The sequence below is a fragment of the Geospiza fortis genome, unplaced genomic scaffold, assembly GCF_000277835.1.
Source record: "Geospiza fortis unplaced genomic scaffold, GeoFor_1.0 scaffold39, whole genome shotgun sequence".
In the NCBI taxonomy this organism is placed as follows: Eukaryota; Metazoa; Chordata; class Aves; order Passeriformes; family Thraupidae; genus Geospiza; species Geospiza fortis.
The window spans coordinates 214,776-242,367 of record NW_005054660.1 but is presented as its reverse complement, the minus strand read 5'-3'; the positions used below and the strand labels follow the sequence as shown (position 1 = coordinate 242,367).

The following is a 27,592-nucleotide window of genomic DNA, read 5'->3' as shown; positions in this document are numbered from 1 at the left end:
TCAACTGCTGATTGCTTCAGACCTATCCTTTGCTTGAATATCCAGAAGTGCAACAAATTTCCCATCTGGCAAGAAATTATCCCAAATTACATACTTTTTATATGTGCTTGTCCCCAGCAAACTTTCCTACAGCTTCACCATTGAGCATCTGCAACCTTCAGTATTTAAGCCAGTCCCTCCTGAGAACTCTGTGGCATTTCCAAAGTGTCCTCATTCCCTTAGGAAGCTCAGCCCTTTATTTCCCATTTTCTCAGACACACACTTACATACTGTCTCTCTATACCTCTATCTGATCCTGAATATAGTACTGGAAACACTACAGAGAATGATGTTGTGAAAGTTCTGGTCTTTAATTTCCTGTCCAACACCCTCCACTTTTACTCCATAACCTCTCTCACCCCCTTTCTTTGGTGCCCACATGGATTTTATCCCAACATTTCCTAGAGATCTGGTTCCCAAAACTCCTCAGGGCTGAGAGGACAAACACTACTCAGTACTGTCTTCTCCAGGTAATAACTGAAAGAATCAGAAATAATTCTGGAAAACAAATCCATTTGTTTCTTTTCCTCAAAGGTCACCAAGAGACTTTCAAGCTCTATCTGCTAATTCACTATGAGGAGAACCCCAACTCTCTAAGACTGGTAACAATTCTACAATAAGTTTGCAGCCTATTTCTGGCACATTTTGTCAAGCCACTCTGTAGCACAGGTCCAGAAATAGCTGAGCAGGACTCCTTTCAATATTCCATTAATTTCTCTGCAGCCATTTGTCATCAAACTGCAGTAATGATCTGTTGTCTCTGGTGACCAGGGACAGGACCCAGGGAATGGCTGGAGCTGTGCCAGGCAGGGTCAGGCTGTAGATCAGGAAAAGGTTCTTCCCCAGAGGGTGCTGGCACTGCCCAGGCTCCCCAGGGAATGGGCATGGCCCCGAGGCTGCCAGAGCTCCAGGAGCTGCCAGGGATGCCCAGGGTGGGGCTGTTGGGGGGTCTGGGCAGGGCTGGGGCTGCCCTGGGTGATCCTGGGGGTCCCTCCCAGCTCAGGACATTCCATGACTCTGTAATAAATATCACCCAGTTTTCATATTTTTCCTTTCTTCTCCTTAAAAACGATCACTGAATATTAAAATCAGGTTTATTGATGAGAATGAGCTGCACAGGGCAGCAGTGGAAGCTCCCCATGCAGAGCGGGGCCGCACCTGTTTGCGCACGTACTCCACGAGCAGCTCCAGGTGCCGAGGGTCCTCACAGTTCCTGTTAAAAAGGTTTCTCCAAAGAGCTGATGCCAGAACACGATCATCACACAGGATTCCCTAAAGGGAAGGACAGAGGGGGATTAAAAACTGCACGTGAAGAAGGCCTGAACACGAGACACCCCCCTGGTGTACTTGGCCCCTGGCCACGGCACCTGTCCCAGAGCCTGCAGCTGCCATGGGCTCTGCACACCCAGAATGGAAACACAGCCCTGGCCTTCAATTAATTTACAGAGCAGCCTGTAACCAATTTTCTGGCAAGTTAATTTGGAAAAAACCTGGGTCAGGGTATTCCGAACGTCGGAGTTGATAACTGCATTTCTATGTTATGAAATCTTTACCATAAAAATAGTGATCTTACAGAGAAGGCAGCACCACCTCATGGGAATGTGCGAAGCCTATGACACTTTAAAAAGAAAAATTAAAGGATATTTAATCCAATGTCACAGAACTGTAGTCTGGAGTTTGCTATTTTTCTTTACTTTTTTACTTTTCATTCTAAATGAGAGAGAAATCCTGCTCATCAAAAACTATCTAGATTTTTCCAGTTAAATCAAATATTAGCTTTGGTTTATACAAGAACCATGTCCATTAATGTTTTTATCCAAATTCTCTTGAACTTTTATTGTCTTTTTAGATTATGTAGTGCTATCACCACAGGCTCATAAATCCTGTCTTCTCCTGATACATTTACCAAAGGTAAAAGACTTAAAAATATTCCGTTAAAATTTTTTAAAAGTCAACATTTGTCTTTAATCAAAGCAAACATTTTGTTTCCAAAAAGATTGTCAACAAAGCACAAGCAGACACATCCTGGTTATACTTAAAACTAGATTAAACCTTGCATATGTAACACTGTCCACAACTCTATGAGGTTACATTTACAACATAATAATAACACAAATCACTGAGCAAAAAACCAATATCATGATGTGAATAACAGCATCTGAAGAGCAACACTCACAAGAGCAAAAAACCCCAATGTAATTGTATTTTTCTCTTGAAGGTCCTGCAGACACTTGTGCAGAGTGGTGCTTTTGCCTCCCTGCCTGTAAATATTCTTGCATAGACTCCCTACAAATACTCTATAAATCCTCTCTTTGCTTTCAAAGTACAGCTGAGTACAGCAGGATTCAGAGGGAGGAAATGACTTAGTGGTGGCCAGTAAGGGATGGTGAAGCAGCAGAAAGAACAGCCTACCATCCACACCCATGGTTTAAATCCATATGCCCTGTGCAGTTTTCTTCTAAGAACTTTCATTCCAGGCTGCTTCCCTAACGTAATATTTCTCCAAAGAAATGGGCAGTGAATGTTTTCCCCACCTGGACTATTCTGTGTTCAGGAATTAGATGGTCTACTTGTTGTACATTCCCTGAAAACAGCCTTCTTACCTCATCGTATCCAAACAGAGCTGCATAGAAATTTTCTGCCATCCTTTTCAGGTCTTCTTTTAGAACAGTAGAATTAATCTGAAAAACAAGCCAGAAAACCATCAGTAGAGGCTTTAAGGAAGAGGTGAGGAGAAAATATTCCCAATTTCACTGTGAGTGGACAAAGAACCACCAGTGCCCCAGCCCACCTGAGTGAGATTTGGCTGCAAGCAGGAGTCAGTCCCTCTGGAACCCCCTGGGACACAGCTCCATCAATTCTGACACAGCTGAGGTTGTTGTTACTCAGCTCACAACTGGCAGGAGCAGCCCAGCCAACAGCTCTGCCACCAGCTGCAGGAGGGGAGAGAAAATGCTGCTGGGGGAGTGTGAAGCAAGGCTGCCCTTGCAGTGGCAGCACAGCCCAAGAGCATGGAGAGCCCTCTGTAGTCAACTACTGAGCAGCTATTCCAGACCTTCATCCATCTGTAGAAACTCTTTGTTTTTCAATGTTTTTTTGTCCCCAAAGCACAGACTGCAGGGATGGATGTGCTACTACAGTGGAAGTACAGGAATACTAAAGACAGAGGCACCACCCTGCCACTGCTCCTCCTGTACTGTCCAGACTGACTCTCAGCCAGCAAGAACATGAATTCTCCCTCCCCAGCATCTCTAGCAGCTCAGACTCACAAGTTTTTGACTATGATTAAACTTCTTTCAGAGTCTGTGATGACACAGCAACTTCCCCCATGCTCTAAGTGCGACTCAGTCCAAGTTCCACACTGACCTTTAACTAAATTTAGTAATTGCTTAAGTATTTGCTGGGTTGGCCTAAGCCACCCATTGATGTGAGAACTGACCCCACGTGAGCTTAAAATGGGACTGGACCAACTGCTGGGTGCAGAGGGATGGCTGAAATGCTTCCTGTGCATCTCCCTCACCCACACTGCCTGTCTCTCTTGCCTCTACTCATTACCTCTGCCAACAAAGTGATGCAGTTTCTCTCCCAAGGGCCCAGCTACACTTTGGTAAAGCTTCTTTGTACTGACTCCCATGAGGGATCCAGGAGACACAAGACATTTCTTTTCTACAGCTCTCACATGCTCCAGAAGCACAAAAGACAAGGCCAATAAGCCCTGCACACCAGCAGGACACTCAGGTGTGACACTGCACTTTGCAGAGACAGGATTCACACACAAGAGACACCAGCCCAGCACATCCACCACACTGGGAACCCCTTGTCCTGAATTCTCTCTCAGTATCCTTATGAGTATTCACCTTGGCAATTACACAACAGCTTTTCTATCAAAATATGAGTTAGTTTCTGTCAAGTGAACAAATTTCCAGTTCATATACTCTTCCCTTAAACCACTGTCTTTTTTCATCTGTTGATTTTTATAGCAATGCACATAGTGCAAACACAAGGAAAATTCCTTTTATGTCAGTTACTCATATTTTTCCATTAATATAAACTATTAAAATTCATGCAGATATTTTATAGGCTATCAAGATTTGGAGACTGGTTATTACTGAATGTTTAAAAAAAGAACTAAACATAAGAAATCAGAGGGTTAAATGATGACTGCAACTTCTGTAATGACTTAATTAAATTTTTATTGAGTACATAAACTATGATGTCATTTCTACCCAACCATGCTCAAACCTTCTATGCATGTCAGAGATCGTGGTTTTTCTCAATAGAACATACTTCTAAATAAGCTGCACTTCTACAGCTCTAATAAGGGGGAGCAGGTCTCATGTAACACACTCAATAAATTATCCTTCCATTTTAAACAAACAAATTCCATGAGTTATTATATATTTGCCACGCACTTTTTATGACATAATAAAAATGTTACCTCAAGGATTACTTAACACATACTACAAATGTTACAGCAGGCAACTGCAAGGGGCAAAGAAAACAAATAGTCCCATTACAGAGACAAGTCCTGGACTATACATCCCTGGGGAAGCAGCTTTCCCTACTAAAACCAAAGAGCAGCAGCTTTAAGTTAGCAAGAAACAGACTGATGCAGGAGATAAGCAAGTTAAACAAACATGGCAATAAATACATCTTAAAAGACAGTTTCAGATAAAAAACCTGAGTTTGGGGATGGAGCTGTATCTTATGCAATGAAATGATATTTAAAGAAATATTGCAGTTTCTGAAGAATACAACTGGCATCAGTCAAGTACAAATACTGAAGGAAAAAAATCCCTCTTTTTAAATCTAGAAAAATGAGCACATCCAAAGCAGTGTTTGCTGGAATTGCTTCCTCTTTCAAAGCTTGTACGAGTTCTTGCCACTGGCAAGTTTCAGGATCTGGTTGGTTGTGATTCTGCTGACTCTTCCACAGTTTGTTATTAAGAAGAAAAACTGCTAGAGAATTCCAAGTGAGTAATTGCTAATAACAAGGAAAAAATCAGTAACATCTGGAGCTCTTCTTGGGACTTTGCCCCTTTGCCTTCCTTGGAGCAGCCCAGTGCAGAGCTGTCACTGGACAGATTTATGGGCTGAGTGACACAGGACTCTGCTAGTTCAAAACAAGGAACCCATTTTTGGTACACATCTCACCTTTACAAGGCCTCTGAAACAAGGAAATGTACAGCTAACATTATCTCCCTGCTACAGGTCACAACTGTTCTCTGAAAGGCTCCGTGGGCCTTTCTCTGGGAGCCTTTCTGTTCTGCCTGTGGGACAACTGCAGCAAGCAGCTGCTGGATTTTCCATGTCACAGTGAAGAAACCATCTTCAGCCTCAGGGAGTTCATGTGCATCATCCAACAGCCACGTGCTGAGGGTGACTCTGCAGCAAAGTCTCACAGAAGGTTTCGTACTCTAAGAAGATTTCTAGGGAAGAGCACTGTGCTCTCCTGTACTGCTGGACACATAGCAAAAGACCTAACACATGGCCATGGTGTTTAAAGGGAATGCTGCTCTGGAATTAGTCCATGTCAGTGTCCTCTGAAGGACCAAGAGCTTCCTCTGGAAATGAATCTCCTCCTCCTCCCCACGTGCTTTGGCTCATGGTGCAGAGTAGGATCAGTGTGCACAGACTGGAAGGTAACAAATGACAGGGCAAGAGGAACAGCCTCAAGTTGTGCCAGGAGAGGTTTAGATTGGACATGAGGGAAAAGAAACAACAGAAAGACTTTTAAAACACTGGCACAGGCTGCCCAGGGCAGTGGTGGAATCATCATCCCTGGTTCAAAAATCGTGTGGATGAGGCAGTTGAGGACATGGTTTAATGGTGAACATGGAGGTGCTGTTACTGACTGATGGGGACTGGATGATCTGGATGGTGTTTCCCAATCTTAACAATTCCATGGGCTCTGATGTGCTCTGCCTGCTCAGAGCCATCAGCCCAGGGGCTGAGGTGCAGCCCATCCCCTCAGAGCAGGACAAGGCATCCCTGGCAGTGTCACTGTGTCCTGCCAGCACTGCCCCAGCTGGGATGGCCACGGGCTGCACTGCCTTGAGCACTGCAACAGGAGTTTCTTTCTGCTTCAGCTTTTGCCAGCATGTGTTGCACCCTTAAGCTACTTTAACACATTAATCCTTCCATAGACTATAAAGTCAGAAGGGGCACTTCTAACTGCCTTGTACAAGCACTAGTCATTGAATTCCAGGCAGCAATTCCTCTCTTTAGGCTGTAAGCTATGCTTGAACTAACTTTTTTATGAAGAGATTTCAGCCAGAAGAAATGATTAGATCATAGAACCTGACCCTCTGCATATCACAGACCATTACATTTCACCAAGTTCCCCCTGTACTAAGCTCACTAAGTTGTGTTTGGCTAAAGCATATCACCCTCACAGTTGAACATGTGTATCTCATTTCATATTTGAATTCTCTGGCTTGGGTTTCCACCCCCTCATTCTCATTATACCAATGCTGCTAGAATAAATAGCCTCTTCTTTACAATGTGTTTGCTCCTGTACCAGTACAGAATGGATGTGCCAGCAGAGTCATCTCTTCAAACCAGGACTGGGCTCTTCCAGGTATCACACCACACCAGCAGTACCCTCCTGGAGTGGTCAAAGTTGCAACAGCAAAGCAGTGGTTTACGCTGATATAGTACAAATTAATCCATCCCTTGTGCAAAACAAGTTCCACAGGTCTGAGTACACTCATCTTGTCATGGCTGAGTCCACTCTGGGGCTTCTGCAGCCCCACTGCCATAAACATCAGCCACTCTCACTGACACTTCTGACTGCTGGAGCAGGACTATCAGCAAAAGTTCCTGAAGGAGATACAGGACCAAACTTCCGTGGTAAAAAATGCCACTCCACAAATATTTAGGTTTTTTAATGCACCCTCTCTTAAGTTGGAATAGGACAGAATTACTTGTAATATGGTTTATGTTCTTTAAAAATAATATATACGCACTTGCAGTTATATATGGGCTTTTTGAGTGTTTGCTCAAAACACTGTGTTAAAACACACATGACATTAAATGGGCAAACAGCCCTTTTATTTCATTCTGTAACATCACTACTGCTTGCAGGACAGTAATTTTAACATGACTGAGACTGTAGCTAGAATCAAAAATATTAAATTAATAAAAAAGATTAGGAAGATTCCTGTAGCAAGTGGCCATAACAGCTGGTTCCTTCAGGCACATACTTGTGAAATGACAAAGATATTAAAGAAATTATTTTTCCAATCTTCAATTTTTGAGCCTTTTATTAACTGCTCTGTTACTTTGTCTGCAAAGCGGAACACTGCTTGTAATTACCCACAGATTGAGTCCTGTGTGTTTTAAATATTCACTCTTCTGATAAATTCTCTATTTTTTAATTAGAAGTAATTTTGTAATACACCTCCATAACCATTAACTTCAGAGAACAATCTTTAAAGCCTTCTTCAATATTCAGTGATAACCTACCCCAATATTCTTTTAACCTAGATAAAAGGTAAATGTTGGGTTGTAGCAAAACCAGCTCCTGCCAAAATCTTCAATCCATAAAATACAACATGTTAATGGAAAAAGTTGTGCATGCTCTACCTTCACAACAATTGTGCAATCATCAATAAGGCTCCTCAGAGCAAGTTTATTCCAAGAAAGACACAGAAAAGCAAGTTATACAACATTACCTACATCTTTCAGCAAAAGCAGATGCTCACCCCTACCTTTCTGCTACCCAGAAAATGAGGTTTGTTCCCCTCTTGCAGCTGATTAATTTGGAAGCTCTGCCACGGTAACAGTTACAGATGCAGAGCAGATCACAGTACAATCTGAACTGTATTCAGTGGCTTACTGCAAATTCCTGCTTCCCTGCAGAACGTGGCTGGCAGAGCTCACTGATAACCTCTCAAGAGAAGGATCAGGGAGAAGAGGTCAAATTGCTGTGTTCTGTCAAGCTGTGCTGATTCTCTGTAAGGTGTGCAGTTGTCAAGGGATTTTCTTGTAATGCCTCTTGAAAAACCTAGTTGCTAAAAGCCTAAAGCTAACCAATGTGTTTCTGAACACACCAGAATCAGGAATTCAGCCGGATAAACTGATAAGGGAAATTTCAGAACCAAGTTTGAAAGAAGCACCTGGAGAAGACAGTAGTACAGGCAGATAAATCATTAAGGTAAATATGCACCATGAGCACTCAGAGAGCTCCTGTAAAGCTCCAGCTCCTCACTGAGACAAACCTCAGGGTCTGTCAGGAAGTGTCACACACCAGGAACACTGATCAGACCAAGGGGCCACCTACCAGGGTATCCTGCCTTCAACAGCAGCCAGAATCCCTGAGAAAAGGCCAAACCCTCGAAAAGCTGATATATACTCCCTCCAAGGATTCTCCCAACTAATTTCAGCTAAGGATACTTCCCAACTCTTGCTATTTGTTTAGAGAGTAACCTCCAAAAGGTCTCCATGTCCAGCAGCTTGTGCAGGGAACTTTCTGCGCTCACCATGCGCTTCAGCAAGAAGCACCCTGGTCTGCTACCCCTGAGGAGATCCATCTCCTCCTGTGGGGACCTCTGAAACTGGCTCCAGCTGGCTGCATCTGCTGGCCCAGTCTTTCCACAGGATCAGGCAGTGAATACTCATTGCTCCATCACCTTCTCACAGCACTCAGGATTTTGAGAGTCAGAGAATGATCCCAGAGTGGTTTGGTTTGGAAGAAGGGACCTTCAAGCCCATCCATTTCCACCCCCTGCCATGGGCAGGGACACCTTCCACCAGACCAGGCTGCTCCAAGCCCTGTCCATCCTCGCCTTGGACACTGCCAGTCTGTCATATTCCAGGAGATGTGACCCACCCACAGAGAAAGGCTTCTGGTAACTTAATAAAAGTCAAGAACAACAAAATTCCAAGGATCATAAAGTGCTAAACTAAATTAAACATCTTAGCTAACATTACCAGGGCTGCAGAGACAGGAAAGGTGGCATCCATTCTGAAAAGTCTTTCAGCAGAAACACATAAGTACAAATTAGTAGAAAATACAGTAGATGAAAATAAAAATCACAGATAATTATGACCAGTAATATTCAAAAAAAGTCCATAAAACCTATTTAACAACATGCACCCATTTGGCAGCTACAGTTTTGAAATGGATCTTTAAGAGAAAAAAATTAAGTTGAACAATTAGATAGTGAAGAAAAAGATACATAGATTTTAGGAATTATTATGAAAGGGATATAAACCAAAAGAGGAACCCTATTCTGCATAAATCCATAATGTATTGCATGTAAAATGGTGTGCAAAATTGTTACCTATTGATCTCTAAAGAAATCTAAAAGTAGTAGAAAACACACAGAGAAGACCATGATGACATGATGACACATATGAGCAAACACTCAGGAAACTTTTCAGGATAAAGTGAGGACGAAGAGATGATGGAGAGGCAAAGTCATGACTGGTATCAAGCAGATAAACAAGGAATTACTGTCTACTGTTTCTCATTAAAAAAGATGTAGAAAAGAATCTAATGAAATGATGAAATAATAGTTTAAAATATAGGTGTTTTCTCATGCAACGCATATAAGTGGCAAGAGCCACTGCCACAGGGCATTAAAGAGCAAAAATTATGGAAGAGGTAACAAAGGGCTGCACATTCCTGGAGGATTCCTGTCAGTGATCCCCATGCAGCTCTCGGGTTACTCGTTAGTGAATGCCAGGAGAATGTACCAGAAGGAACTGACCCACAGTTCTGTTTCTTATCCTTTATCCCAAATATCTCTGGTCATTGGCAGCCACAGCACACACTGGATCTTCATCTGACAGCAGCAGGAGCTCTGAGGATGTTCAGCTTTGTCCTTTTTTTGCTGACCTTTGCAGATATTGCTGGTATCTCTCCTCTCTGGGTCTCTGTTCTTTCCTGTCCTGACTTCCAGCAGGACAGGCACAGCTCATTAGATGATCCTGGACACCAGACTCAGGTCACTTTGCTGACCTGGCAGGAATTTCACCTGAAAAGTGCTAGTGCTATTAAAAAAACCTGCTCCCTTACCATAGCCTTTAATACCCTCATGGGAAGAGGCTACATTTTATGTAGCAATATGAGCAAGAATGATCCCACTCATACCAAATAGGTCATCCTCCCCTAGGGGAAAATAGTTAAGAACACAAAAAAAACATTTTTTCTCCAGAATTTGGGACCAGGACAAGCTTCTGTTGGAGGGGAACAGCAAGGCACTCATCTCCTCCCCTAAAAAAACTCTCCAAAAAATGTTTGTTTGATTTCAAATGCAGTGACAATTGCTAGAGTCCATACAATTAGTAGGCAATTAACCAGCCTAATTCTTACTGCGACAACCTTTATCCAGTGACAGAGGCCAGGATAAATGCAAATACTCACAATTACCATCACCTTTTCAAATTCATTTCTGTATGCCTGGCAGACTGGCTGATTTGTGCTTGCTCCATCAGCCTCCCCACTCTCTCCTGGCAGGGCCCTGCTCGTACGTGACCTGTTTGACATTCTCCCATCAGTTCCACATTTGGATAAAATTCTAATTTGAAGTCACATTGCTTTCACCTTCTACCAATATTCTGCACCTTCTGGTTTCAATCATAAGCTGAGAAAAACCCGATTTCCCCAAGCATTCCTCCTCCCCAGGGCTTCAAACACACACAGGCCACAGAACAGTTAACAGTTAAATATTTTCTTGCCAATATTTTAAGAGTGCAGAAGGTTCCAAATTGCTGGTAAAATAAACAATGCCAGACTGTGAAAACTCCTGCCTGCCATATACTCTGATGTTAACAAGAGTTTCTTTATTACTGTAACCTTTCAGAAGAGAACAAAAATTATTTCTCTACCCTAGTTCTGCCCTCAAGTAAAAGGCAAAGGAGGAAAGCGAACCATGAAAAGGCTGCATGGTAAGATATTGTGAGTTTTCCATCTTACTTCTGCATTTCATTCAGATTCGATGCTGCTGTGAATAAATAAACTTCCAGAAGATCCTAAAAACATGAGCAAAGATTTTTCCTTACACAGTTTCCTGAATAACACAGATTAAACCTATATATGGGTTATCTTCCCTCCTGCAAGGACATAATAAAACAGGAAATACAAAAGGGTAAATTAGGGTACATTTAGGATGCTTTCAAGGAGACACAATATTTTTAAGCTCTTGGTACCTGGCTTTGTCCTCTGGGACTTTAGTCCTATATTTCTACCAATTACAGCGGCTCTGACACTTCCCCACTTTTAAAAAATGAAGTCTTCAAACAGCACCTCCAAACAGAATTGCTGGTACTCAGCATCAATGAGACAAGTGACTCCAAAGCTCAGGGGACACCCCCTAAAACCCCTGCTCGCCCACAGGCCTGCCTTGTGTTCCCTGCCAGATCCTTCTGCATGGCCAAGCCCTGTGAAAACCCACTCAGACCAGGGTTGTTCATTTCACATTACAGACCAAGACTGCAGTGACCCCATCTCCCATCCATGACAGTCCAGCCATAAAATTGTCCCTTTTATGTCCATTTACTCTCCTGGCCTCAAGGCCTCCTGACTAACTTGAAAATCAACATGATGAACACTTTGCTACCAACTAAGAGAGATCTCCAAGATTAGATATGCTAGTATTTTAAGCTTTGGCATTATTTCCTGACCTTTGAATGAAATAAAAACATTCAAGCTCTTACGGAAGTGTAATCGGAATTAACTAATTAATAGAGACAAAGCAAGTGCTGTGTAAGAACAGGAAGAGAGGAGGAAGACTGAGGACAGAAAAAGGAATAGAATCCATTGATTTCCAGAATGGAAAACAGAAAAGCACCTTAGTTTCCCTAGATTGTACAGAAGTATTCTATGCTGTTGCTTTAGTAGGGTTGTAAAAGAAACCAGAGGAGTCAGCAAGTGTGGAAGCAGGCACTGGGATTACTGCAGGGATTGCACTTGCACTTCCTGATCATTATCTTTTCTTCTCCTGTGGGAGCAGTTAGCAAAGGCAGTCAAAAAAAAAAAAGTTTCAAAGAGCTGCCAGTTCTGTAAATGGATAAAACGGGCCAGAGAACTCAGAAAATGGAAGCAAAAAATAAACAAAGCTCCAGCAATAAAATACAAGACTCACTCCTGAATTGGAAGTAGAAGATATCAGTGACTTTCTATCTGCAGAGAAAAGCACAAGCAACAATGTGATTAAAATGTATGGGAACAACAGAGAAGCTCTCAATTGTTTGTTTGGCTTGATTTAGAACAGACTCTGGTCCTGGTATTATTTCTGTTTTTATGGAGGAGCTTGAAAGCACATTCTGGGGGAAGAGCTCTCCCTATATAACAGACATGGAGTAATATAACACTGAAAAATACATAATTCTGAAAAAAAAAGGTATCTCTAGAAAAGGTGCCAGAAGGCAGCTTCCAGTGTAATTCCTGCAGGCACTCAAGCAAGGCACAGAACATGCCAACACCACCACCTTACAGTAACAGGATCCAACACATCTGGGAAATTTAAATTGATTTTTTTGTGCCAGAATCGATTTTTTTATGCCAGAAAACTGGAGCAGGCCGTCTGAAGAGAACCCAAGCATTTATTATACCTTTATTTCAATACCAAGCATCCTCAGCATGGCCCAAACATTTCACCCAGATGTGCTGGTTCCACAGATGCTGTCTCTAGAACAACTACAGAACAAACAACTTGAGAAAGGGATCCATATTTCAAAGATCCACATGCTGGTAAAGCTACCTTTGCATCATTACAGTTTGTTCCAGACATCATCACAGCTGAGATAATTCAATGTAACATTCCATGCACGTGCACTATCCTACATATTTAAGTTATTAAGATTTCCAGAATCAAATTTACTGAATTTCCTCTGGAAAAGTACCTACTATTATTCATCCATGAAATGACAAAGTACTGGAAACTTAGTGTGAACTTTCAAGCTCTTTGAGAAAAGATCAAGGGTTGATGAACTTTTTTTTGGTGATGTTCTTGAAACAATAACTTCAGGTAAAAGTAATCATACAATGTCTGGTATCCTATTTAAAAAAAGCCACAAAAACTGTACAGAACAATTTTCTATCTCACTACTTTGGCAAGGGTTTAGTTTCTTTGTTGTTTTTAAAGGGAACTAGAAACTGGTGAAATTTTATATATTCCAACTGGTCATCAAAAATCATAACATTTTTCTCCTTAAAATGTCCTAGTAAAGCATTTCAAAATATACATAGATCATTCAAAACTCAAACTTCTCTTCTTTAGTTTTATAGGTATTTAAAAACCTTTTTCAACTCTACTGAACACTATCCTTTGCCTCATACCCCAGTCCATTTCCTCAAACAAAATCAATACCTTTTCTGCAGTGTTTCGCTTCAGTACATTCCCTTCATCCCAACTCCCCATTCCAGCCCCAAAATACTGCACCCACTTTCCTCCTGCCCCATTCTCTCTCAAAAACGTAGTTTCACTCCTGTGTATCCAAAACTGACTGCATGACTTCCCATCAGATTTTAGAGGCAGGCCTGAAGAGGACCCCTGGACACCCCAGGACAGCAGCTTCCCACTTCAATTCACAAAAAGATCAAGTTCTATTTCAAAATTGTATCCATTTTACACCCTGTCCTCTCATCCTCTAAAGCCATTCTGCAACTTGCTGGTCTCACCCTGACCATGCCTTCTGAGTCTTTAGTCACAAGGCTCAAACCTTTTGTTCTCCACAGTAAGAATAACTTAAACAGAATTAAACTGAGTTTAGGAAATTCTGTAGCTCCTGTGAGGTAAATAAGCATTTTTAATCAACTGAAATTTTCTAATTATGAAAAAAGTATCAAGACAGAAAATAGTGCTCAAGTTCCCAGAGCCAATTTCAGCTCTCAGTTACATGTATTGATTCTGATGCTGTTACTTCAGATGTACATGAGTGTAATTGAGAGCAAATTATGGGTCACTGGGTATAAACAGCTCCAGCTAAAAGTGCAACAAAGGCTGTATTGTGCTACACACAGCAGAGCCAATAAACGAATTCAAAAGACACCTAGATGTGTTCCTGGAAAAAAAAGGGGGTAGGAGTCTAAGTAGTCTGGTGGGAAAACAGGAAAGTGAGATTATGACAAATTAAAACAGGTTTGGCACACTGGGCTGGACAGCCCCTCCTAGTCCTATCTCTTTTAGAACATTTATTTATCATAAAATGAATGGGCGGCTTTTAGAACATTTATTAATTATAAAATGGATTGTCATTTTGCACTGAAAACAATTTTAATTCATTTCAGCAGCAGAATGCCACCACCACAAACACGACCAAGGCAGGTAAAGTGAGCCTGCAACCAGTTACAAGTATTGGAATAAAGCCCGGTGGATCTTCCCTAGACACCATGGGATTTGCACCCCAAAGTAAATGTGGGGTGCTTGGAGGAGGGAGAAGGAGGGTAGAGGTTGTTTTGGGTTGGGATTTTTTGAGTGGTTGAAAGTCTGTTATTTATTTATTTATTTATTTAACCCTCCTATCTCCTGTCCTGTTATCAGCTGAAATCCTGTTCCAGGGAATACCCACATGTCCTTCCCATCAACTCTGCAGCTTCATCTAAGGGTATTTAAAACACACTTAAACTTTTATCACAACTTTTAAATCCACACTATTACTAAAGCACAATACTGAGATCAACCAGGTTAATTCTCAGGTGGCTCCAGAACTCCCTTAGGGAGAAACAGCAGCAATGTCCAGTCCTGAGAGAATTCCCTTTGCACACTGATGAGGCAGCTGCCAGCTTGCACAGTGTAAATCTATTCCCTGCAAGCCACGAGGTGGAGATCTCTGGCAAAGCAGGATCCAAAGGAAGTCTTTTACCCAGCCTAATGTTACTATTAACACTTGGAGCCATTGCATCAAGCCAATTTTTCTGTTTGTTTTTAAAGTTTGATAGAAATGTCACTAGTGGAAAAATTAAGTAAAGAGCACTGGTTAGCCACAGAACTGGACACACCTGGCTGCAAACCCACCAAAAGAGACTGACTTCATTAGTACTAGGGACAGCAGAGTAAAATTTATATCTGAAATATGCCTGCACCAGTAGAATTTGCTGAGGCCACAGACTCTCTGTGTGTTTTTACAGCTGTGTCAAGTTTGGGTTTCTGACTCTTGCCGACATTCAGGAGTGCTGAAGGAGCTCAGGCTAACAGGTCCCAAAACTTTGTAGCAGAGATTTAGATCTCAGCAGTTTTAACAACCAGGTTTTGAAATAATACAAACTCAATTTGGAGCTGGAGCTGATGTAAATTTGCAGTTAAAATGCTTTACATTCTACCCCTTTCAGCTCCAATGAACCAGTTAAGAGCAGATGGCACATTTCAATAAACCATCAGCATCACCTCAGGAATATAGTGTCCATTTTCTGCATCGAGTGCTAGCATTGTTGCTAGATTGGAAGCAAGCTAAAGAAATGCAACTTTGTATGTCAGCAAGTTAAACTAATTGCATCCAGGCAGCAATTCCACCCAGATGCTCTGTCACTTGTACCACAATACAGGAATCAGAGTTAAATCTTTACCTTTGATACACTGCATGAGAGAAAAAGCAAGGAATGGAATTTCCTAACCTCCTAGGATCTATGCAAATGAAAATTTAGTTCTCTGAATGTAGTCAGTAAAGTTTCTTTTCACTTATTTCTGAGAAAGAATCAGATTCTGAAATTTAAGAGCATCAACACAGGAACATTAGTGTCATCTTCTTTTTATCTACTATTCTTGGTATTTGACCACCTTCTTTTGGAGGCAGAATATTTACTGATTGCAGGACTACATTACTTGAAAATAAATTGCTGCTATACACATCCTTCCATCAGGTCACAAACTCCCTGTCATTACCTCAGCTTCAGTTTAAAAAATCATTAGGGATAAAGAGGTCAAGATGAATAAAAAGCATGTAGCACTTGGGAAACTGCCCTTTATTGGTCACTCAAAACTCCTTGCAATTGCCAAAGGTGAGAAGTGAGAAAGATTTCAATCAGGGTACAGATCTGTGAAGGGAAGGAAGGTGAGTGGAGAAGAGTGAACAAGCATACAAAAAACAGGAACTGCCTGTGCAGGGGCATGAGTGAAGTGGGATATGAAGCCAGAATCACTGGCAAAGACAAAGCAAAATGAAGTAGTGACAAGCAGCAAGGGAACTGGTAACATCTTCAAACATCAGGGCAGAGATAATTTTCATCTAACATACAGTAAATATTACCAGAACAGACCAAAAAGTTTGTTCATCTCAACAGAACTTTTGGGTCATTCCATTCCACCTCCTGCCATGGCAGGGATACCTTCCACTGTCCCAGGCTGCTCCAAGCTCCATCCAACCTGGCCTTGGACAATTCCAGGGATCCAGGAGCAGCCACAGCTTCTCTGGGCACCCTGTGCCAGGGCCTGCCCACCCTGACAGGGAAGAACTCCTTCCACATGTCTAACCTAAATCCCCTCCTTTTCATTGTGAAGCCATCTCCCCTTGTCCTGTCACTGCAGTTCCTGAGGAAGGGTCCCCCTCTGGCTTCCCTGTAGCCCCTTCAGATTCTGGACAGGTGCTGGGAGGTCTCCACACAACCTTCCCCTCCTCCAGCCTCAAGAGCCCCAACCTTCTCAGCCTGTCTCCATAGGGGACTGACTACGAATAATGACTGAAAGATCAGGAATAAACAAAAGATTAAAAAACCAAACCAAACCACTGCAGATAACGAAAGCCCTCCCTAAGACTACAGTGAAGAGAACAATCCTGATTTCCAAATTTACACCCCACTAGAGTCCACTCTGCTTTCTCACCCCCCCCTCAGTGCCTGCTCAGGAGTTCTCAACCAAGGAGGCTCATTAAACCAAGGGGCCCCTGTGCAGCTCAGCTGTACTAAATACACACCCAGGTGTAACTGCCTTGCACATTAATCCCTGAAATGTGCAGGTTCTTCCTCTGAGCATCTGCTATGGCCATGTAAAGGCTGTGCTAGCACCAGGCCACAGTCTGGTGTATTACAGGAATCACAGCAGGGCAAGCTAAGCACACTGGAGATGCCACTGCAGGGTCATTCCTACAAAGACTGCACAATTTAAATTCAAGGGTGAACTGACCAGATGCCTAACTTGACAAGGCCGGGAATAAATGGCATTCCAGCAACTTCAGAGCTCCTTGCAGTTGCATCACACACCAACCATGCTACTGCAAAATGCATGTATAAACACTTCAGGGTACAGACTGGATGAAAAGATAAAGACACTGATGGGTTTTTTTTATACTTCAAGGAATTTTGTGGAGAAACGGGATAGTTTAGTTTGCATAAATGGAAACCCTGTGCATCCCTTTAAAAATAACTGACTGCAAACACTATCTTTTTTCCCCTAAGGTTTACTATAAAGCTCTCAATGCAGGCCTACCCTGCAGCACTCTTCACTTTGGAGCCCTGCATGGCTTGGAAGGACAGCAAACAGCCAGCTCTGCTCCTCTTTTCTGACTGCTGCTTCCAACCCTGCACAGAAAACTACAGGGCAGCACTTTGTTCATATAAGACAAAATTAGGGACAAAAGAAACAGACAAATCATTTTCTTTTCCAAAGGTCATTTTCTGCATGGAATCAGACAGATGCTTTCAGGTGCTTTGGAAGGTGACATGTTTGGCTGCAGTTTGTTTTGGGTTTGGGGGGATTTTTTGCTTTTCAAGAAGAAGAACCTTAAATTTTCACCCAGAGTAAAGATGTGGGAGCTCCTAGAGAAAAAGCAGAATGAACCAGAGATATGATATGGAAGGCATTGGATAAGGACAAAAATGCAGAAGCTCTTTCATTCAGTCTTTTTCTCCAGTAAATCTGATTTGTTAGGCTCACTCACACTTCCCTACCAGAAAGGGGAGATTCCCACACTGGAATTTATCTAAAAACATTAACATAGCAAAAAATCCTCAGATGTACAAATTTAAATTTAATTCAAAAGAAGATTAACAGGATGTCTTGTCGTTAAGAGCAATGTGCAACAAAGTAAAGCGACAGAAGTCCCAACAACTAGGAACAAACCCTACTGCTAAAGGAATAACTGAAGTTATACCAGAACCAACACCTTCTAAAACCACATACAAAATAAAGAATCAGGGAGAAACTTCTTGAATTTCTAATGTGATTGCATCCCAAATCCTAACTCACTAGTTAATTCCCTTGTCTGGCACCACCAGGAACATCTTGGCAGCTTCTCCAACAGAACTGACAGCTAAGGCTTAACAAATAAGGAATTAATTATTGCTATATGAAAACTGTCATTTCTCTTAACACTGAATCACTGAACAGTTCTCTTCCTTTCTGACAACACAGATGTTGCCAGGCCTGTTCTCCCACAGAAGCACAGAAGTGCCCTAAACACAGGCAGCCTCACCTGCATCAGGTCTGCTGTCACCTGCCTCCACTGCCTCTGCAATGCCTTCTCTTCAGGCAAACACCAACACAGGGCTGGAGAAATACTTTTTTTTTTTGTGATGATAAAGATCAGGTATAGTGAAAATCTAAAATTAAAAATACACTAAGAACTAGGTATAGTCATGTGCAGGAACTTGACAAAAACCCCTTGTTGATTAACTTCCCTTTTACCACTTTAGATACAGAGAACACTCAGAGCTCTGCTGGAATGACTGAAGTTGTTGCTATAGGTTTGGCACCAGCCACATTCCTCCCTACCACAGCTGCTTATTCCTATCCCCATTCTGTTGCAGCAGCATCCATTCCTGCAATCACATGGCAAATCATTCCGGAAATGAATCAATTTCAGACAAATCAATACCTTTATCCAGGCCACAATGCACTTTCAGAAACAAGGACAGTGGTTCAATATAGCAGCTGAGGGAATGAATGGTCAGGAGTGAGGGCTGCAGGTATCAGCTTGAGCTAGAAAAGTAATCAACCAGTTGGATTCTCGGGCATTTTTCTAAGATATTTAAATCCAAAAGAGCACTGAAAGATGGGAATCATCAGGATTAACACCAGCAGAGAGGACTTACCCCCATCACCTTCCCACGCTGTTCCACGTCCTCCCACATGCAGTGCACGATGTAGCGGCACATGTACTTCCCCGTGCGGCCCTCCTGCTTCAGCCGCACCAGGCACATCCTGCAAGAGCACACACCACTCAGCCCCTGGGCTTTTTTTAAAAGGGAGAGAGTAAATTAAATACATTCCAGCTCATTTAACAGTTTTCTTACAGTATATGTTTGTGATCAGGAGGGAAATACACACGCCTTTTTTTTTTTAATAAACCACTACAAACATTTCCATTCTGTACTCAGGAGCTGTATCTGCTGGATTTTGGCCAATCCAGCCATGGAAGAGTGACAGTGGACTCTATTCTTGCTGACAGTACTGTAATCTAGTTAAACACTGCTGCAACCTGAATTCCTCAGCCTTAAGAACACCTCACCCTCTGGAGCAGGAACACATGGCTTGTCTAATCCCAGGCTCCGAGCCAGCTGTAGCTCACTTGGTGCACTCCAGTGCTGTAAGAGCCCAACTAGCCAAGCTGGGAAAGCTTAAGCAAGTTACAGACTTCAACCAATCCACATTAGCAATGTCCTAAATTACTTCAACTACAGGGGTATTAGGATACATGTCCAGCCACCTGGCAAAACCTTCACATGCAAGACCAGCTCAGAGGTTTGTAAGGGCACTGTGAGATCTTAATGAGAACATCAGGTTGAGTTGTTTTACTTTGTTTTTAAGCACTAAAGCCACTTAAAACTTCATTGCTGCTGTTCTGTCTACAAAATAAAAGAATAATTTTATTTTGCCTCTAACAAAACATCTGTAAAGAGCACAAACTGAAGCCCAGGCTGATTCCTCAGTGGGCTGGGACCAGTCCTGTCACCTGTCCCATCTTCTCTACCTCACTCAGCAACTCCTGTGCTGAAAGACAGAAGTGCCTGTCCAGGACTGACTGAGTGACTGCAGACAAGATGATACTCAAATACTGGAGCTCAGAGAATCCACTCCTTTTCACAGACATGCTAGGAAGGAAACTGCTCCCTGTAAAACCAAGAGAGCAGAGCTGCTGGAGGCCACTGTGGAGCTGGTGCACACTAACAATGGTGAATGTGCCACAAGAGCTGAAAGGAAAACACGATTATTTATTGTTAATAGATTCATTTCTTTAGTGAATATAAGATCTGCAGGCATTAAAAGTATTTGGTGACCCATGAATGCCAGCCCAACAGGGAAAATCACAAACACCTGAAGTGTGCTGAGATGACCCGTAAAGGGACAGATGTCCATCTTTATGATGGGTTCTATCTTGTGTATGGATTAGTAAAGGAAACATTTTTTAACCTGTTAAAGAAGTAAAACTTACTGCCAGGGACAGTCAAAGACAAAAGCTGCTAGGTAGCAAAACCTGGAGCAGTCCTATATTCTTCTTACTAGTCAGAATCACTGTCCCACCACACAAATGCAATTAAGATGGCACCAAAACCAAACCCTCATTTTCTCACAGAAGGATGGCAAAACTTTCTGTTCAAACAGTGGTCAGAGAGCAGCTGTCATAGAACAGCTGTCCAGGTACCAGACCTTTCACAAAACAAATGCAGAAAGAGTTTAAAACTTTCAGTTTACTTCTACCAGTTTCAAGACCTTTGTTCCTCATGTGCATTTACACAACTGAAGTGTACAAAGAAGTGAATTACTGAATTGAAAATTTTTACTCTTAACAAGCCAAAGAGAAAAAGACTCAGTTAAAAAGACTAATTTTGTGTTAAGAAAAGCATTTTTATACTTGTCTTGCTGAACAGACTTAACTCAGGGGTGAAAAACTCAGGGGCAAGAAAAGCTCCCCCTGAGCATAAATAGTGTTTTCCATCCTGTGTGCCTTGGGTGGTGGAGAAGCAGGAGGAGAAAGCAGTGCAGAGGCCAACAACTGGTCAATGATGAGCAGGACTGGGCTGGTGTGCAGGGGAAAACCTGCTACTCATGGGGCCTAAAAGAGACCTCTTGTGTTTGGATGCACAGTGCTGACACAGAGCTGTTCTGCAGCACCACGAGTGAGATCATGGAATTTTGCAGCTTATTTGGAAGTTTGGTAGTTTGTTACTACACCTGCTGTCTGAGGTGACACAGACTCTTTAAAGCCTGTAAACCTCCTAACCAGATCACCATGGCCTGAAACATTTCATCATTTCACTGCACAATCTGTTCTGTAATTTAGTCAAATACTGACTCATCTCCATCAAACCCTGAAAGGAAAATTACTCCAAACTATCTTTAGAAAGCTGTCTACCTCACATTAGTTGGGTTGGATAATTTTTGCTGTATTTAAGCTATGCAGAGAGATTATCTTAGAAGAAAACCTTAGAATCTTAGAAGAAAGGATAGTGGAAAAGGACCAGGAGCATCTGTAACTCAACCCACATCAGCTGAGATGTAGTTTTTCACAACAGCCTCAGCCAGCTTCTGTCAGTGTTCCCAGAGTGCCAGACTGGCCTGAACAGCAGAAGTGGTGGTTGACACCCCTGATCACTGCTGTGAGGTGCCCTGTGCCATGCACCAAGGTGTGATGAGCCATTAAGGGTAAAGCCCACTTGAACCTTCCTGTACCTGGCCACTCATTCCTGGTTCCTCAGTTGCTCCAGAGCAACTGTTTCTGCAGCTATGCTATAGTTGCTCAAAGAAATTACTCTGGTTTAACACCACAAATATCAACAGCATTTTTGGAAAGCTTTATTCTGTTTAACCCACTCATGAACAGCTGCCAGTTTGGGGGATGGCAGGAAACTCCTGAACTGACTTTTCCATCTGCTCTGTTGTGACGTTGTGCTTCAGGGAATAATGATTATCAGCAGAATTCTGAACAGGTCCTAATTAGGTTTGCATGTTCTCCTGTGCTCCAGCCTGGCCAGCTCCCCAGCACTGTTGTATCCATCAGACAGAGCCCAGCCTGGCTGTGCAGCCTCCTCTCCTCTGGGGCCTTTCTTAGGCTGCTGTGGCCCAGTCCCTCACGTTAAGGCAGGAGCAACTAAATGTTGGAGACATTCCAAATAAACTTACTCTTAAAATCTCTCTCAAGCAAGACTATCCTGATGCAATTAAGACGCAAAACATAGAGTTTATTCCCTTTCTTCTGAAGCACCACATTTCAAAATGGCACTGTGTCCTCAGGCATCTCTGTGCAAATCAGAGAAATCTTTTCTGGCAGGAGCTGTTTTCTACATATACTTGGTGGTTTTCATTCCCCTCTGGACTTCCTGAGGCTGATCAGAACTTTCCTAAGTGCAGATTTCCTTAAGAAAAACAATTCTCGGATGAATTTTTGCAACAGGTCTCTGAGTCTTTCAGAACAGGAGTTGTAGCACCACTCTATTTGATCCTAAATACTTCAGAGATGTCACCATGATTGGTGTGGTGAAAATATGAAGGGAGCTCTAGGTATCTACATAACAAATACTGAACCAAGACATTCCTCAGCAGTCACCCAAGTAATTTCTCTGGCAGTTTGGTAACAGCTCTGGATTCAGCCAATACTCCATTTAGATGCATGGGAAAATGCAAACCCAGCAGAAGAAATAAAGAGCTTTTCTAAAGCTCTGGACTTCTAAATATAAACCAAGAGTCCCTCTGACATCAGAGGCATAAAGTAACAGAAATGGCCTATGAAAACATGACATCCAGGAAAGAATAACCATGGGTTGGTTTTCCAAGTAATATTGATGGGTTGACTTTTTACAGCATGATTTTAGCACTGCATTGGAAGGCACTGGAGTGTTTCTAAAGGAACATTATCTTATAAAGAAGCTTGCAACAGCAGAGGCTAAACATGAGAGCCTGAATTCCTCTCTTCTTGAGTGGGGTCAGTAGGAACATTCTATTCACAGACAAGAAGAAGTAGGAGCCAGAGATTCAAAGAGAACCCACCAGAATGTGTAACACAACAACGTGCCCTGACAAGCACTTTAAGTCTGTAAAACCTGGGATGCAAAAAGCATGGAAAAACTGACTAGAACATGCTGGGCAATGGCAACAGTAAGAGAAGGAGACAAAGTTTACCAAAATAGGGAAAATTACCAACTTCTCTGGCTCCAGAAGACACCCTAAATCAGTTGAAAATAGGCTGCTGAAATAAGAAGGAAGAAGTATCTCAGAAAGTTGTGCAGACTGCTCTGCTAGGGGCAGCAGGAGCAGATGGTGATCAGAATCTCCTGGCAGGCTGCTGGCCACCAGATCAGGAGGATTTCTACCCCCTGAGACAAATGGTCCAGCAGGAAAGAGGAGAACTGGAGCCTTCACACAGGGGTAGGATGTCCTTGACCTTGTCAAAGCTAGCAGAAGCACTTCTGCTCCCACTTTACTGAGGTCAAATTGCTTAAAGAAAGAGATCCCAGAGAACAGCAATAAACCTGCCTGGGAAAGCAAAATATGGCATGGCAGGATGCTGGTCACTGATCTCATCACAGGCAAAGCCTACAGCATTTCCCAATGAGCCAGGCAGTGAGCAGGCCTGTCACAGGCTTCTGTGTGTCCTGGAATATCAAACCAGATCTCTGATTTGTGGTCCAGAATGACAGTGCTGCCAGAACACAGAGGAGCCAGGCTCACAAACCCTAGAAAAATTAACCTCTAGTGCTAACCTCCACACCTGAATTTTCACTGCTGCCACAACGAGACAGAGGGATTTAGTTCTTTCCTGCTTGTGCAGGATATTGCTGTCAAACTGTCCACCATATCTCACATGTAAGAGTATTTCAATTCTCAGCAAATCTCCCCATAACATCAGCTCAAAGGGCAGCAACTCTTGGCCACCTTCAAAAGAAGCCAATGTAGCTTTGATCTTGGAAACTTATGCCTATCCTATACCAGTTTCATCTCTGTCATAGTTCTCTTGTTGATTTTTATAATTAATCTTGAATTTGAAGCTGTGTATTAATCACAGGAGACATTGTCCCATCAATGAGAAATCAAGATGAAAAAAGTGTGTTCTCTGCAGATTCATCTTAACCCTCTTTGGTTTTCCCAGATACTTACAAACAGTCTGGTTTTTAACACTTATTGCACTAATTTTCAAAATACCTATATGAATTATTATCATCAATTCATTTTTTTCCCACAGGGAACAGTAGAAAATAAATAAACTGCAGATTTCGAGGGTTATCCTTACTTTGTTCCACTGATTTCATTAACTGATTATAATTTCAACGGCTCTGCTCATTTATTCACTCTTCAGTGTAATGAGCTGCCCCATCTTCCACTATATTGAGGAGTCAGGAAATTAAAAGGAGAGAAGGGAAAAAGGAGGAGGCAAAGAAACAAGGGGCCTTAAGTGCAGCTATTTCAGTACAAACTTCCTTTCAGCCTTTGGACAGCCGAACCCAAGTCTATGGATTTCAGTTCCCTGAAAGATCTGGCACTTAAAAAATTACTGTACTCCCTTGTGCATCCTCTGACCTTTATAAGTATGTAATGCTAGATGAAAACCTGATTTTTTTGGCTACTATTTTCACAAACTGAAAAGGGAAAAAACTTCACGTTTAAGGTGTTAAATATTTTCACATGCAGCCAAGCTGGCATTCACCTCCCTGCACGTACCTTTCAGAAGTGAAAGAATAAATGCCAGTGCTGTAATTTGTTAAATGCTTCTCATCACCACAAATTCTCCCAATTTAAATGACTTTTACATAAATTTAAACCTTTCCTAAAACACCCAAGTAGGATTTTTCCACATAGCCTGAGCAAGGCTTTTAGAAAACTCATGGCAAAGATCATTCCACTAGTGAGGAATTTTGAGATGTAAGAGATGTCAGCTTCTCTATAGGACTTACTGTTCTTCAGCAGAAAACAGCCTAAATTCAGTCAGCAGTAAAATTAATATAACCTCTATTATCAAGCATGGATAGAAGGCTGTATTTTTCTTACATTAAGTTGTATATAACTCCATTTCCTGAAAATAATTGTATTACTATTTTGTCTTTCACTTACCAGACATGAAGCTGGGCTACTAGAAACCATGAATTCAAAGTATCAGGCATTTGGCATCCTTGATGGAAGGGGAAAAAAACACAAAACCAAAACAAAACATTAAAATGAATTTAATCCCATTTTGTGCTTAACAGAAATTCACTGCACCAAAATCTAAAAGCACTTTAGTAATTTATTTTCAGCAATAACAGTACATACATACTAGAAGCAAACATGATTTACTGTCATGTTTGTGCTTAAACTCTAGAACATACAGCCACAGGATGCTGTGGATTCTGAAAGATTTCAGGTGTTTAGAACCCACTTGGACAACTTTTACAGAGGGGGAAAATTCCACAATGAGACAAACATGTAGCTTCTAGCCTGGAGAGTCTCAAAGCAGCAGTGGCTAACACAGTGGAATCAATGGATGCTTTGCTCCATTCTTACACTCTTCCTTCTCATGTGCTGCTGTCTCCTGCCAGGGACAGAATTCTGTGTTACCTGAGTCTCTGCTCCCACTCCACCAGTTGGATTCACTCCATGACTGCACAGCCCACAGCACTCTGAGTGCTCCAGCCAGGCTACATTAGGATTAAACCCATCAACCAACCACAGAAACAATCTGTTTCCAGATTCAGCTCTACTCCCACAGCCGCTGTTTTCCCAGAGATGGCTTGTCCATATGTGTGTTCACAAGATGGATTTTCATGTGCCGTTAGGATGCGAGGCTGGAGATTTAGGCCACGTGGCACAAAAACCATATTCCTCTTCCTCATGCTTGAAAAAAAATGAACCTGTGGGTTCTGTGCATGCCAAATCCTTTAGTTCCTGTCAATCTCAAACCTTCCTCCCAGGCACACTTCTGCATCTGTTTCCTGGAGAGGGTTTTAAGGCAAGTCCCTAATGAGAAGGATCTGAGGTAGCCACCTTGGCCTACCCAGCACTTGGTGTTCTCTTCTGAGCTGTTCAAACCTAGCTGGAAAAAGGCCTGAGAGCCTTCAGAAAGTGACTCTACAGTCAGATATGCCCTAGGGAAGTCAACCTCGTCTTTTCTGTGCTAAATAGATTCCTTCCTGGCTCCTATACTTCTTTGCTGTCAAGTATTACAAAAGAGATTCACCCACATCATGAAGCAAAGCTTTCACAGCCTCTTTCTTTTTATATGCCAGCTCTGGTCAGAAGAACCAAACAGATCACCACTATTCCTCCCTCCCCAGAGAGATGACTCCATCAGGCCTAGGAGGTGCCAAGGTTCAGTACCACTGCCCATACATCACCTCTAAGACAGTACAAAGACACTAACAGTCCATGTTTGGAGATTAAACACAGGTCTCCCTCACCCTTCTACCCTTCTGGCTCTCTCATTCCTATTAGAAATAATTCCTGTGCCTAGAAATGACTACTTTGACCTAAAGCCATGCCAAGGCATCTCTAACTAGGGCAGCAGCACACAATGCCTGCATTAACCAAACCATCTCAGTAAATGAAGGTTCCACAGGCAAGAGGCAAACACTCAGTTCAGACAGAGGTTTCTCCAGTAGGAGTTCCCATGGACCAGTCCCCTACCACAGAAATCACTCTGCAATGGAAAGCAAAGCTCACACCTCCACTCCTGGAAACACGGAAAGTTTTTAAAGACCTATTCAGTACCCAGGAGGCAAGAATTTTTTCTCTAACTTTCCAAGAGTTGCAATTCTATTTTTATAAATAATTTTTAACTTCTATATTTGGACTGTCTGCATGGTAAATTTAAATGAAGAGTGGCTCCTTTAAGCAAAAGCAAGAACTTTTTCATGATGGATTCTCTTTGCCACTACCACAACTTTAGGAAGGACACAATGGGAAAACATCCACACATCCTGCAAAAGAACAGGTGTGCTGTGTCAGTGCTCCCCGGAGTGTGGCAAGCAGGAGCAGGAGCTTGGAAGGCACCGAGCAGTGCCTATTATGGGAGACATAAGAATTAAGAGTCCTGTAACCTCCAGCTTTTTTTGAGCTGCACTGAGCCCCACTAGGAGCCATCCAAAAGCCTGATTTAGTGAGACAAACTCTCTACTGCTGCAGCTGCCTGACTCTAGAGAATTAACAGCATAAATAGTTCAAGTTCAATTCAAGGTAACCCTACAGTCCATATTCATCAGCCAAACTCCAGTTCAGCTCTGAGTATTATCTGCCTGATGCTAAAAGTTCTTTTGACCTTTCAAGTCTGAGGTCAGGCATGAAACTCTCTCCTCACAGGCTGCCTCCTCTGTTGCATGGGAACTACCCAAGCTCTGTGCCAAACCTGGCACCAGCAACTTTGCTATTCCCTTTGCCGTTTCTCTCTTCTCCTTTAAACAAGAAACAGCTGACATCCTAAAATAGCTCCACTTTCCCCATAAGCAGCACAGTGCAGACATTTGGGATATGGGCTCTAAAGCAGAGTTCCCAAAGTTTTGTCCATGAGTGATCCAATATCAAGAGACAAAGGGATGGGAAGCATAATAAAATTAGCTGCAGTTTTATACTCAAGAGTCTCAATTAAAACACCTTCTTTATATCCTACAGTGGCCTCATGACTTGCATAGCCACAGTCTATATTTTGGGAACTGCTGTTCCAAGACATACACAGAGATAGGCAGTTCACAGGGCTCTCATACTGTGCCACA

The 27,592-nt window shown here is 42.3% G+C and overlaps 1 protein-coding gene across 1 annotated transcript in view; it reads right to left on the bottom strand.

The window, feature by feature from the left end:
• The window catches only part of LOC102045375 (ubiquinol-cytochrome-c reductase complex assembly factor 1), a 46,166-nt gene that overhangs the window by 3,071 nt on the left and 15,503 nt on the right, over positions 1-27,592 (bottom strand). The window contains exons 6-9 of the mRNA XM_031064940.1: positions 24,963-25,020; positions 19,013-19,121; positions 2,643-2,720; positions 1,198-1,311 (exon numbers count right to left, since the gene is read on the bottom strand). Of these exons, the coding sequence (XP_030920800.1) occupies positions 1,198-1,311; positions 2,643-2,720; positions 19,013-19,121; positions 24,963-25,020 (359 nt within the window). The remainder of the gene's footprint in view (positions 1-1,197; positions 1,312-2,642; positions 2,721-19,012; positions 19,122-24,962; positions 25,021-27,592) is intronic.